Source organism: Pseudorca crassidens, chromosome 3 (assembly GCF_039906515.1).
Source record: "Pseudorca crassidens isolate mPseCra1 chromosome 3, mPseCra1.hap1, whole genome shotgun sequence".
NCBI classification, from domain to species: Eukaryota; Metazoa; Chordata; class Mammalia; order Artiodactyla; family Delphinidae; genus Pseudorca; species Pseudorca crassidens.
The window spans coordinates 158,691,249-158,704,729 of NC_090298.1; the positions used below are offsets into that span (position 1 = coordinate 158,691,249).

Below are 13,481 nucleotides of genomic sequence, written 5' to 3' on the forward strand. Positions count from 1 at the left end.
GGATGAGTACTTGGGCCCACATGGACCAGAGGTGGTTTATTCAATGTGTAAGAGAGAAGGGGAGAAAGGACACAGCTGAGCCCACAAAGAAAAAGGCCCAAGGGCTCTCCAGTGCTGCCAAGGAGCCTCTCTGAGCTCTGAGCCCTCCAGCCCCTCCTTGTCCTCAGGGAGGGTTCTAGGGTCACTGGGCCTCATGGGATAGGCCCTGGGCAAGCAAGGATGAGAAACCAGCTTGGCACAGTCCAGGGGTGGGAAGAGAGCCAAGGGCACTGACCCATGAGGCCCTACACGGCAATGGAGCCATCTCGGAAGTCCGTCCTCCCGATGAGGATGTTGACCACGACTGGGTGGCCATCTTGGCACTGCTGCTGGGCATCGTGCAGCACCTTGACCACCTGATCCTCACTCTCTCGTGAAAGTAGCAAGCCCTGGGCTCCCAGCCCCATGGCCGCCTTGTGATAACCTAAAAGGGGAGATCAAGTCAGAATGATGGCAGAACCCAGCCTACCATGCAGCTAGCCCAGGAGAGGAACATACATTCAGCTGGGCCTGAAACAGCTTTCCCCCATCCCACCCATTCCAGGCCCCTCACCCGTGTAAGCCAAGCCACAGGCCACATTGCTGCCCAGACAGGGCACCTGCTCCCGGGAAATCTGGGTCCAGCCAGCATCGTTCCCTATCAGAGCCATCACTGGGATCTGCAGGGAGAGGATGAGGCCCGGCCACAGCCTTCAGTCCCAGGGCTTGGCCAGCCACAGGTCAAAGACAGGGACAGGACCCCTGCGAGCCAAGCAGCCCCCTCCCCAGCCCACCCCACCCCTGATGACATCTCCCAGAACCCCAGGCTATGAGCTTCCCTTGGTCACCCGGTCACCTTGTGTCTGACGAAGGTGTCAAATTCGATGAGGCTGTAGCCAAAGGCTCCATCCCCAAACAGGCACCAGACCTGAGGGGGTACCAAGGATGGCTGGGGTGGCTCACAGCCCAGAAAGCGGCGAGCCTCCTGCCCCCAGCACACTCTGACTCACCTCGGCATCCGGCTGACACAGCTTGGCGCCAAGTGCAAATCCCGCACCAACCCCCAGAGTACCGAAGGCCCCTAGAAGAACCAAGAGCAGGTGGGTGTGAAGGGGCCCCGACGATGCAAGCTGCCCCAGGCATAGGCCCGCCCTTACCAGGATCGAGCCAGCGCAGGGGGCCACGGGGCTGCACCAGGTGGGCGGCTGTACCCACGAAGTCCCCACCATCGACCACCAGAATGGAGTTGTCGGGCAGAGTTTCCTCCACCAGCTGCAGTACCCGCACCGGGTTAAGGTGCTCGGCTACAGGCATCGATGCCTTCTCCCTGTGATGGAGGAACGCAGGTCAGCAGAGCCAGCGGCATGGGCCCCCGGGAACCCGCAACCCCCCAGGTCCACTCTACCCAGCCCCCACCTAAAGGTCTGCTCCTTCTGTCGGTCAGCCTGCCGAAGCTCCTCTGCCCAGTCTGAGGCCCATGTCTGGCCCTGAAGGCCCTGTGCCAGCTTCACCATGAAGGAGCCCACGTCTCCTGGGGAAGGAAGAGGGTAGAGCTGCAGGGAGATGGCCTCCTCCTGCCCTTCAAGCACCAGAGGCCCAAAGACAGCAGGAAGCCAACAGGCATCTGCGCAGGAGGCAAAGAAGCAGGCCAGGGGGGTCCTAGCACAAAATGGGTGAAACACACCCCAGAGCCTGCCGGAACCAAGTCAGGGCAACAGGGGTGTGAGGGAGAGCAAGGCCAAAGAAGCTAGGTTTAGGGAGCACAAAGTGGGTTAGAAACTCACATCAGCCTCTGTCTCCTGCCTCCCCATCACACCCCAGATCAGGCAGTCCTGTCAATTCTGCCTCTGAAACACGTCACTAAAAACACCTCCATCCTCCAAGCACATCTCTACAACCCAGGCATGCAGAGTGCTTGTACAGTGAACAAATAAACAAGCCAGTGATGATGTACTTTTCCCCATCTCCATTTTAGAAATGATCACACAGGCTCAGCGAAGTTGAGTTTCTCCTCCCTCTCCATCCCCACTCCAGGCCTCATCGTTTCTGTCCTGCCCTAACAGGCCCCTTGCCTCCACCCGGTCCCCTCCAACTCACTGCCCACCAGCTGCTACAGTGGATCTTCCCAAACATGAATGCAAATGGTGCCACTTCTCTGCCTGACACAAGTTGCCTCTCGCCTGCACCGCAGGGTAGAGTCAACGTCCTTGGAACGATGGGCAAAGCAGGGCCTGGAAAGGCCATGGAAGAGGACTGAACAGGGGTGGAGGAGCCACAACAGGACAAGAGAGACCTCGGGGCAGGTCCTAAGGGCAGCAGGCGACATGGGAGAGTACAGACAGGGGATGTGATCACACGCACATTCCCAGGCCTTCCCTCCAGTGCCCACCCTACCATTAGTTCATCCAGAAGCACCCCATCAGTCTAAGGACCAAATATGCGTCTCTGGCCGACTCGGGGCCCCCCTGGGGCACGGTCCAGGCCTTGGTCACCAGCACCCAGCTCGAGCCAGCTGCAGCAGAGGCCAGGAGGAGAGGAACCGGAAAGAACACATATGTGTGGGGGGCTGCTAGGGGCTCACCCTGCACAGCCTCCTGGGGCTTCCAGAACATGTCTGAGTTCATCAACATCTCTTTCCGGTTACGGTTGACGATGATGATCTTGCTGCTGCGGCTGAGGACACGGCCATAGGACAGACGGAAGTCACACACCGTTCCTGGGGTAGGGGACAGAGTCTTGGTGGACAAAGGGCCAGCATCCTGGGGAGTACCCGCTACCTTACTTAATCCACCATGGTAGACTGAATGCATAAAGGTCTTCACCTCTCCCTGTACCACTGTCACCTGCAATGAGACTTCGCAGCTCCCCACCCCATGAACCTGGGCTGGCCTCAGGACGTGCTTTGGCCCACAGAATGTGAGAGAAGTGATGGCATGCGTTCCTGAGGCCAGACCTCCAGAAGCCCTGCAGCTTCCACTCTCTCCCTCTCACATACTTGCTCCCCAAGCCCTGCATGTTTCTCAACATCCACCAAGTGAACAAGCCCAGGCTAGCCTGCTGGAGGATGAGAAACATGGAGGAGGAGGTGGGGGAGAGTGAAAGAACTCAGTTACCCCAGCTGAGGCCAAGCTAGCCCAGCCTACAGCCAACCAACCCCCAAGTTACAAGCCAGCCCAGCCTGGATCAGCACAGCTGCCTTCCCGCCTCTCTGAGCGCAGACTCAGGAATGAGCCCTACCAAAATGACAAAAACTACCCCCTAACCCCAGGGGGGTCTTGAGAAATGATACGTGCCTTTTAAGCCACTGAGTTCACGGTGGTTATTACACAACAATAGCTAACTGATACAACTATTATGTCTCTGGCAGGATTCAAGCACTTTATGTAAAAATATATATGCTGTAGGTGTACGTGCTGTGTAAATGCTGTGTAACGCGTACAAATACAAACGCTGTACACAAAGTACCAAGGTCCCCGCTAGCTCTGTGTAAGGCTGGGTCACAGGACACAACTGCAACCTGGCGAGGGTTCACCTGAATTTCAGGTCCAGGGGAAGCGGGGTGGTGAGAGGTAGGAGGGTGGCTGATTATGAGAGTGGGGTGCCAGCCAGTACCTGACTAGGAGGGGCAGGGTTACACGATTAGGGAGGTGCCTAGTGAGAGGGAAAGGAAAGGGGGGGTGGGAGGATGAGGCCCACCTGCCAGGACGACAACATCTGCCTTCTTCAAGGCGGCGCTGCGGTTCTGCCGGATGTGAAGGGGGTGGCTCCGGCCCAGCAGTCCCCGCGCCATCCCGCCCAGGAAGCAGGGGACACCCAGGGTCTCCACAGCAACCCTAGGGGTCCAGGCAGAACAGAGGTGAGTGTGGCCAAGGGCCTGCCCCTCCTCACAGGGCCCCAGGGGACCAGGGATGTGACAGTAAGGGCAAGCCTGAGGCTTCTCACCGAAGTTTGTCTGAGGGTGTCGGAGGCAACAGGGCCTGGCTCCCGAGCAGCACCAGGGGCCTTTTGGCCCGGCTCAGGATCTCAACACAGCGCTGAACCTGGGGCAAGAGGTGGGGCTCAAATAGCCACCCCTGAGTCACCATCAGCCCCCAAGATCACAGCCCCAGTACTGGGTCAGAGAGAAGCCACACAGCAGGTGGGGGTCCCTGGCCAGGGCACAGAGGCAATTCACCTGCTGAGGGGAAGCCTGAGGGATGTCCAGAGGCAGAGGCCCCTCGGGCTGAGGCTCCCAGGCTCCTGCAAAGAGGTTGGCCAGGTAATTCTCTAAGTACCTGCGAAGGGGAGAGGAAGAGTCAGTTACCAGGAGTCATACCAGGGTTCCAGAAGCTGAAGGAGGAGAAGGGCCGGGAAAGGGACCAGGAAGGCAGTAGGACAGGAACAGAGGTACAAAAGCAACAGCCCAGGGACAGACAGACCCCAGTGGCTGAGTGCCCAGTGGCCTGTTTCCCCTCAGAAGGTTCTGGTGACCATTCCAACCTGACACAGACCCTCAAACCAAGTGCCACCGGTGTGGAGTGCCAGAATCAGGGGCCATGGCTGCGGGGTCAGATGGAGGTGGGCTTGAGTCTGGCTCTGCTGCTTCCTGTGTGACTGTGGGCGAGTGACCCAACTTTTCTGAGCTTCCTCCTCTGAAAAATGTAAAAGGGCACATCTCTCCCAAGGTTCAGTGATCTAGCCACTCAGGATATAAAGCACATTGCAAAACACTCGATTAATTGGAGTTATTAACAATCGTCCATACCCTTGCCTTTCTCTGGCTTCTGATGTCTCCTTACTCATTGGGTCACAGGGCCCTGGAGACACAAAGATAAATCCCGCTCAGCCCTGCCCTCAAGGACACCCAATCCAGCCAAAAATACACATGTGGGCATCAGCCGGCTAGAATTAGTCAGAGCCTGAAGCTTCTGTTTCTCTTTCGAGGAGGAGTAAAGATCGCAGAAAATGAGAAGAGACCAAGGATGGAACCATGGGGAACCCTAACATGGAAAGAAAAGGCAAGGCACTAGCCAGCCCTGCAGGGGGCTAGTTCCCTAATCATGTCGGAGGAAGGTTGGGAGACACCTTGCCTTACGCTTGGTATGACACTGGACTCAGCCCTATTCTTATTTAAGATAATGATGGTTAATTCCTTTATACTTCAGCATATGCTTTGCACTGTCAAAATAATCTCATTTTATTCATCACAGAATCTCAGTCTAGAGAGAAAAGGCAACGTTGGTCCATCTTACAGCTGACGTCATATATTTAATCACAATATGTGTAAGTCAAATCATTACGCTGTAACCCTTAAACTTACACAGTGCTGTATGTCAATTATATCTCAATAAAACTGGAAGAAAAAAAAAAGGTTTAATCATTTGTTCAAGGTTAACACAGCTAGTTAGTGGCAGTCCTGGGATTCGAACCCATCTCTCTGGACTTTCATTTCACTCATTATAGATGGAACACAGCTCTGTGGATAAAGCATTGAAGGTTCCTCCGGGCTGAATCCTAGTGCGCCATTAACAAACTGGACAACTTCATGCAAGTCATTCAACTGCCTTGGGTCTCAGTTACCTAATCTATGAAATGGGCATAATAATACCTCTGAGTCTTAACTCAAAGGGTTGTTATAAAAGACATGTGACTAAACCTGCTACTCCTTGAGCTGGCCCTCGAGGTGCTTCTCACACGCCCGTGTGCAGGGACCTGTCTGTCCTGTTCATGCCCATCCAGGTACCTAGCACATAGCAGCACTCGCTAAATATTTGGAGGGGGAATGGAAGGCAGAGGGGCAAGGACAGGCAAATGCAAGGGACAGAGGGCAAAGAGGAGGAGGAGGAGGAAAATTGATTCTCCTTTCTTTTTTTTATTTTCTTTTTGCGGTACACGGGCCTCTCACTGTTGTGGCCTCCCCCGTTGTGGAGCATAGGCTCCGGACGCGCAGGCTCAGCGGCCATGGCTCACGGGCCCAGCCGCTCCGCGGCATGTGGGATCTTCCCGGACCGGGGCACGAACCCGTGTCCCCTGCATCGGCAGGCGGACTCTCAACCACTGCACCACCAGGGAAGCCCTGATTCTCCTTTCTGCACCCTGTTTCAGCCAGGCCCACCTCAGTGGTGACCAAAAATGGATCCTTTTCATGTACCTCTGCTAGGGCTATGCCCCTACTTAGAACCCTTTTTATCCCGTCAACAGAAAGAAACTCCCCCTTGAAACTTGTAGCTCTTCTAGGAAAACCTTCAAGCTTGTCCCAGGCCAGCCCCACTGAGCTGCTCTCTCCAACATCCTGGCCACTCACCACTTAAAAGTCCCATAGTGGTCCCAGACTGAGCTGTGCCCATGTCATGGGCCCATAGGGACCCATCATTCCCTTATCCTGGCCTGCTGGAGGTCCAGGCACTCATATGTGATCCGTCCAGATGTATCCCACAGCTACCACCCAGATTCCAGACCACCATCATCTCTCATCCCAGTGACCGCCACACCTCCTCCCTGGCTTCCCAGCTTCCACCTGACCCGAAAGTCCACAGTCCAGCAATAGCCAGAGGGAACATAATAAATACCCAAGCCAGGGTATCCCGTGCCAATGCTTAAGGCCCTGCAGTGCCTCTCAATGGACCTCAAATTAAAAACAAAGCCCCAGGTCTGCCAAGTGGCTCCTGCTGGCTGCTCTGAGCTCAGTCTCTGCCCCTCTCCCCTTTGCTCACCTGCTGCCACCACATGGGCCACTTTGCTTTCCCAACCCACCAACTTCATTCCTGCCTCAGCACACGTGCATATTCTATTTCCTCTACCTGGAATGCTCTTCCCACGGCTGGCTCCTCTCAACTGATGTGCAAATCAATGAATGAGTCAAAGGAGAGATGGGTGCTAGCAGGAGGTTGCAGGAGAAGCCAGCGGATAGGGGAGGGTATGGTAGGAGCTGGGCTACTTACCAGGAGACCCCTTGACCCACGAGGCCCTTGGGCGGCTTAGCTGGCACCATCTCCTTCTGAACCATGAAGTAGGGGTACAGCACATCGATAGGCAGTTCCACAAACACCGGGCCTGCATGGACAGGGAGAGCGCTGAGTCTGCTGTGTCTCCCAGCCCCCAGGCCCTAGGGCCTGACCACTGCCCAGCCCCCGCCCCGCACCTGGGGTGCCCGACTGAGCAGCAGCCATCGCGGCCCTCAGGGTGGGGATGATCTCCCGCACCCTCTGCACAGAAGCACAAAACTTGCAGAGTGGCCGGAACAGGGACATCTGATCAATAGCCTGGAGTGCGCCCCGGTTCTGGTGGAGACAGGAGTCCAGGGAGTCAACACATGAGAACTTCCAGGCTCCCTGGGGCCCCTGCCACCCCTCAAGAAGAGGGTACCTGCAGCAGGGTGCTGGCAGCCCCACCCAGAAGCAGGACTGGGGACTGGGCTATCTGGGCATTCTTCACCGCAGTCACTGTGTTGGTGAGGCCGGGGCCCGCTGTCACCGCCACCACGCCCACTGTCCCTGAAACACAAACCGTGTCACAGCTGTGTCCACCCTCCTGGCCAGCCCCCCCATCAAAAAACCCTGCCCCTCAAAGACATCCCAGTCTCACCAGCCCCTAGCCCTCTCCACTCTGCCCTCACCGGTCAGGCGGGCCACAGCATCAGCTGCAAAGACGGCTGTGACTTCGTGGCGGGTGTCCACCACGCGGATGCCCAGCTTCTCACAGGCCACCAACAGTGGGGAAATGTGCCCGCCGACCAGCGTGAAAAGGAACCGCACGCCATGGGCCCTCAGCACGGCTGCCACATTCTCCCCACCATGCCGGATGCTTGCCTTGTCCACCTGGGCCCGAAAAGGGGGAGAAGCGAGATTGTCAAGGACCAGGGCACGGGCACCAGGGCAGGTGAGAAGAGGGACAATCCCCCTCCCCCAGGAAGGAGGGCAGGGGCAGGGTCGGAGGGCAGGGGAAGCTTGGTGTTGCTTAGGCACATATTACACTTATACACCTGGCTCAGAGTAGGACATATCATCTTATCAGATCCTCCTGACGTTATATCCTTTTACAACTACAGAGATCAAGACTCCTGAGCAAAACTCAAAGTCCCATAGAACCAATGCTCTTAAAGCCCCCCACTCTGTAACACTGCCCGCCTCAGGGATGGTGGAGCAAGCAGGAAGAGAGGTTAGGGAAGGTCGATCCACAGAACCCAAGGGAGTTTGGCCAGGGGCCATCTGCTGGGACTCCAGAACGGCCTGCTCTCCAGTATCAGGGCATCTTAACGTGACTGCTGACTCCAGCCTACCAGACTCCCTCCTACTCACTGGGCCCAGTTAACAGGCCGCCAGCCGCCACGTGCCTGACATGGGAGCAGCCTGCTGACACAGACAGTGCTTCTGCACAGCAACGCACTCCAGAGGCCTTTGCCTTAAATCTCCACACATCCTCAAGTTGCTGCTGGTTAGCAGAGGAAGGACTGGGGAGAGGGTCTGGGGAAGGGGTAAATTTCTGAGAGAGAAGGCAAGTAGTTCAGAGCAAGGTCTGTGGGGTCAGCTCTTCCCCAAACAGGTCTCCTAACACAAGCTATCACACAACCTCTCTGAGCCTCGGTTTCCTCTTGTGGAAAATGAAGACAGAAACAAGAGTATCTATTCCGGAATGTATTGGGTACGTGGGAAAATCCCTCCGAAGCGCTGAGCTCAGCAGACAGCAACTGTCACAAAAGAGTCACAGCCGTCCGCGTCCTCTGGTGCCTGTTCTCTGCACTCTGACCCCATCGTGTTACGGAGCACTGCTCCGTGAAAAGGGCTCGAGGCCCCTGAGGAAGGAGGTGGGCGGGGGGTTGAGTGCCCAGGCAGGTGTAGCCTCCCTGTGACCTCTTCCTAGAGGCAAAGTCCAGAGCCCCGTAAGCAGCTCAGCAACAGCGACAGTATACTGGAAAGAATTTCCCGACCAGTCCCTCTGGATTAACCGGACCTCACTCTCCCCGCCTATAAAATGGGTTAGCTGAAAAGAACGCTGGAAGTCCATTCCTTTGGCTGCCCCCGGCCCGTCTCCCTTGTATTTCCCCTGAACCTTGTGCATCAACTGATAGAAGAGCCCCAGGCGGTGAGCGGCGCCCAGCAAGGCGGCCACTAGCGTCGCGAAACCCAGGAGCAGGAAAGAGGGGAAGAAGCCCCCAGCAGGGGCGGCAACCGCGGGCGTCTCCATGAGATGGCACCTAAGGGAGAAAGGGCAGGGCTAGGACGTTGGCACGACAATTAAATTATCCAGAAGAAGGCACGCCCCCTCTCCCAGCCCAGATCCCGGGCCACGCCCCTCGGCACGAATTTCTGCGCGGCCACGCCCCTTACACCCCCAGGCTCCGGACCAGGCCAAAACTCTCAGGGACCTGGCCACACCTCTTACAACGCCAGCCCACCCCCCTTACGTCACCACAACCACCTAACGAGGTCACCACAGGTCAATGCGGCGACAAAGCCTCAAGATAGCTATTTTCCTACTTACCTACTTCTCAAAGGATCGGCGGGAAGCCCCGCCTCTCTTTGACATCAAGGACCCGAATCTCAGCCCTAGTGGTGAGCCCACCCCACGTCTACGCCCCCAAGTTAGCGTGCACGACCCTCTCCACAAGCCAGACCCCTCCCCCCTAGCGAGCGCCCGGGCCCGAGCCTGTCCCCCGACCCCAGGCCTCGAGTCGAGGTCAGGTTGCATCGGGATGCTTCTCCAACCCCCGGGGCATTTTAACCTTCACCTACAGGAAATGGCGCTAACTCCAGAGGAATTCCGCTCCCTTCGTGTCACGTGAACAGGCGCGCGGCTTGAACAGGCTGGGCCGGACAGCTGTGGCCTTGCCCCTTTTGCCCACTTGGATCCGGGGCGCCCTGTAGTCCGGCCCGACGCGCGTGCGCTCAGCTTCAGGGCACCTCCTATAAGAGCCCTGTCTCTACTGGCCGCCCGTTGCACAAGCTCCGCCCTCCCTCGCTTCCCATTGGCTCGCACTGCAGGCCTCACGCTTTTTTTACAAGAGGCCACGCCCCTCTGCGGCTTCCAGTCGCCGGGAGTTTGGCGCGATCCACCTTCCTCGGCCTTCCATTGGCCCAGCATTGCAGGCCGACAGGTTCCGGGCCTTCCGAGCCCAGCCTGCTTTCCACACCGGGCGTGCTGTACGCCCCTTCACGTTGGCCGAGCATGGACGATTTCGGACCTCCTGCCCAGTGTCCACCATCCGGGACTCTCACCCCAAACAAACCCTGCCCCTCGCTCTAGCTCCAGGCCCTGCCTCCCATCCCACCGCAATTCAGCGAAGGCAGAGGCCCGCCCCCTCTCCCCTATCCGCGCCTACGCTGTTGCCTCTACCCTTGTAAGCCCTGCCCACGTCCCCGGACGCTTGGAGTTTTTCTGCTTCCGGTGCAAGCGAATGGGCCCTCTGAGTGGTACCCGGTTCCAACCAGGGCTTCACCACGTTGCAGCCGTCTGGCATCTGGAAAATGATCTCCCCATCAGTACAGGGGGAGTAATTCTGGTCCCGAGCGCCCTACTTCCCTCCAAGACTGACTTCCATCCCTTGTCAACTTCTGGGATTTCCTTCCAAGGATTCCACCCCATCGTTAATTTTATTTTATATTGAATCATTCCTAGGTTTTCATTTCACCCATTAAAAAGAAAAAAAAAACCTCCGATGGCCCCACATTCTCCACTTGTGACTGTCCATTTGCTCCTTTTTTTAGCAAAATCCATCTATACTTAACTGTCTCCGTAAGCTCTTCTCCTATTCTTGAACCCACTCCAAACAGGCTCTTACCCGCCTCTCTATAAGAGCTGCTCCGGATTATTCCAACAGTCTCCAAACCAGTCCCTCTCCCCACTGTCTCTCACCTACCTGCTCAACCCCACCCTCCTTGCCAATATGAACAGGATAAAATGCAAATGTCCTAGAAGGGCCTTCTGGGCCCAATTAAACTTCCAGAGCCAATAATGAAATAGTGATTATCTTATGTCAAGCACTTACTATGTGCAAGCGCTGTTCCATGCCCTTTTGACATATGAACTCATTTAATCCTCACAACAGCTCTGGAAGGGAGGTGTATTAGCAATATCCCCATTTTATAGATGCTGAAACTGAAGCACAGGGAGGTTAAGGAACTGACCCAAGGTTGCACAGCTTGTAAGTGATAGAGGCAGAATGTGAACTCAAGCAGTGCTGCCTGGGCCTCCAGACTGGAAACACTTCAAGAATGGGCCTGTGCTTCAACCACATGGCTCCCTCATGCCTATCACAGGGTGTCGTTTTGGGGACCCACCCAGATACCACTGTGGTTATGTTGAATTTTATTCTAAGTGAGCTGGGAAACCAGAAGGGGTTTTGAATAATCTAAGTCACACAAAACCTGCACATGATTGTTCATAGCGGCTTTATATGTAATAGCCAAAAACTGGAGAAACCAAAATGCCCCTCAGTAGGTGGTTACAAAAACCGTGGTCCATCCATACCATAGAACACTGCTCAGCAATAAAAGAACAAAATATGGTAACACAATAACTTGGATGAGTCTCAAACAGTTATGCTCAGAGAACCAATTGGTGGTTGTCAGAGGCAGGGGGTGAGGGGTGGAGGAAACGGATGAAGGTAGTCAAAAGGTACAAACTTCTAGTTATGAGATGAGTAAATCCTGGGTATGTAAGGTACAGCGTAGTAACTACAGTTAACAATACTGTATTGTATATTTGAAAGTTGCTAAGAGAGTAGATCTTAAAGGTTCTTATCACAAGAAAAACAGTTTATAACCATGTAAAGTGATGAATGTTAACTAAACATACTGTGGTGATCATTTCACAATAAATACAAATAATAAATCATTATGTTGTATAACTTAAACTTATACAATATCATATGTCAATTATATCTCAATAGAACTTGGCGGGGGGCGCGGGGGAGGAAGTTCCCTGGCTGTCCAGTGGTTAGGACTCTGCGCTTTCACTGCCGAGGGCCCAGGTTCAAAAACTGGTCAGGGAACTAAGATCCCACAAGCTGCGTGACATGACCAAAAAAAAAAAAAAAAAAAAAAACTTAAGGGGAAAAGCATTCTCTACGCACAAGCTCAAAAAAAATTATGCTAAATTGCTAAAAAAAAAAAAAAATTATGCTGAGTGAAAGAAGCCAGTCTCAAAAGGTTACATATTGTGTGACTCCATTGATATGATAATCTCCAAGTGACAAAACCATAGTGTAGGAGGACAGATCAATGGTTGCCAGGGGGTAGGGAAAGTGTGACATATGGACATACGGAAAGTGTGACATATAGCATGAGGAATTTTGAGGGGTGATGGAGCTGTTCTGTATCCAGATTGTAGTGGTGGTTGCATGTGTTAAAATTCATTGAACTGTACACTAAAAAATCTGTTTTACTGTAGGATGCTTTAAAAATAAAATTATACATGTAACTTCATACATATGTGTGTATATAGACAGATATTATACACACTCACACTATGTAAATAAAAAAAATTTTTTTTGGCCGCACCATGCAGCATGCGGGATGTGGGATCTTAGTTCCCCGACCAGGGATTGAACCCGGGCCCTTGGCAGTGGAAGTGTGGAGCCCTAACCACTGGACAGCTAGGGAATTCCCAATAAATAAATAAAGCTAGTGTATTTAAAAGATACACTAGGACCAAACTGAAATTTTTCCTTGAAGTAATCATCAGCCTTCAAAGAGAACTGAGAAAGGGAATAAATTTCTGCCTGCGCAATTCAAAGGTTTCTTTCATGCCACATGCAGGATATGTTACTGTTAAGAGCTTCACATTTTGGGAAACAGTGAACTTACCAGACCTTTCCTCATCAATCCTCATATTTATGAGTTTCAGAGAAAGCACAGGGTCTAAAAATGTCAAAGAGGGAAAAAACCATGTGTCATGGTTTAATGACCTTCGTTTAATGACCTCTGAGACACAGAGAAGGAAAGGGACCTTCCCACGTCTCAGCAAGTGGTTCAAAGCTAAACTGGAACCCAGATCTCCAGACCCCCTGGTTCAGTGGGCATGAGGGGCCTGTGTTTCTAAGCACTCTTACAGCCTTTAAGAAGGAGCCCAAGGCACCAGGCTCCTTCTAAACTGTGATGCAAGGCCGCAGTCCTTGCTTCCATCTCCTTGAACCAAAGACAGCGCCACCTGGGCGGCTAGTCATCCTCACCAGGCAGGTAAAACTGTGAGTCTTGCAGAGCTGACTGTGTTTACTGAGACTATAGCCTTCTGGGAAGTGGTTAGGAAAAGCCGGATTATTTGTTATATTTGTTTGCTACTTCTTGCCACTGTCGTTAAAGAGAGAGATGTACGGAGGCAAGCAGAGGTAGCAGGGACTCTAACAATATTGAGGTAGTCTCTCTCCATGCAGACTACAATTTAGATCGACTGAGTCTGGTGATTTGGGGGGTTCAAAGGGAAGCAGCGATACAAAGTGGCCCTGAGGAGGCAGTTATAGCAAGAGATTAACCATTTCTCAGCATCCT

General features: G+C 54.0%; 1 protein-coding gene across 2 annotated transcripts; it reads right to left on the reverse strand.

Annotated features, from left to right (window-relative positions):
* Positions 1-3: 3 nt before the first annotated feature.
* Positions 4-9,895, reverse strand: ILVBL (ilvB acetolactate synthase like). Of its 2 annotated transcripts, none has more exons than XM_067733027.1 (16): positions 9,729-9,895; positions 9,046-9,190; positions 7,613-7,814; positions 7,363-7,490; positions 7,139-7,277; positions 6,939-7,050; positions 4,193-4,292; positions 3,961-4,058; positions 3,715-3,851; positions 2,600-2,734; positions 1,435-1,549; positions 1,176-1,345; positions 1,029-1,099; positions 875-946; positions 593-698; positions 4-463 (listed from the first exon to the last, which is right to left on the reverse strand). In XM_067733027.1, exons 2-16 carry the CDS (start codon positions 9,178-9,180, stop codon positions 285-287), a joined length of 1,899 nt encoding a protein of 632 aa, XP_067589128.1. In that variant the 5' UTR covers positions 9,181-9,190; positions 9,729-9,895; the 3' UTR covers positions 4-284. The 2 variants fall into 2 exon arrangements, with proteins under 2 accessions (XP_067589128.1, XP_067589129.1); XM_067733028.1 differs by having other exon boundaries at positions 9,478-9,895.
* Positions 9,896-13,481: the final 3,586 nt, after the last annotated feature.

Bases quoted from the DNA above. Each gene is read 5' to 3' on its own strand.
- ILVBL (XM_067733027.1), bottom strand. From the start codon at position 9,180: ATGGAGACGCCCGCGGTTGCCGCCCCTGCTGGGGGCTTCTTCCCCTCT. The intron at 1,346-1,434 runs GTGGGGGCTGGG...CCTCCATCACAG, and splicing joins CAGAAGGAGCAGACCTTTAG to GGAGAAGGCATCGATGCCTG. The intron at 699-874 runs GTGACCGGGTGA...CTCTCCCTGCAG, and splicing joins ACACCTTCGTCAGACACAAG to ATCCCAGTGATGGCTCTGAT.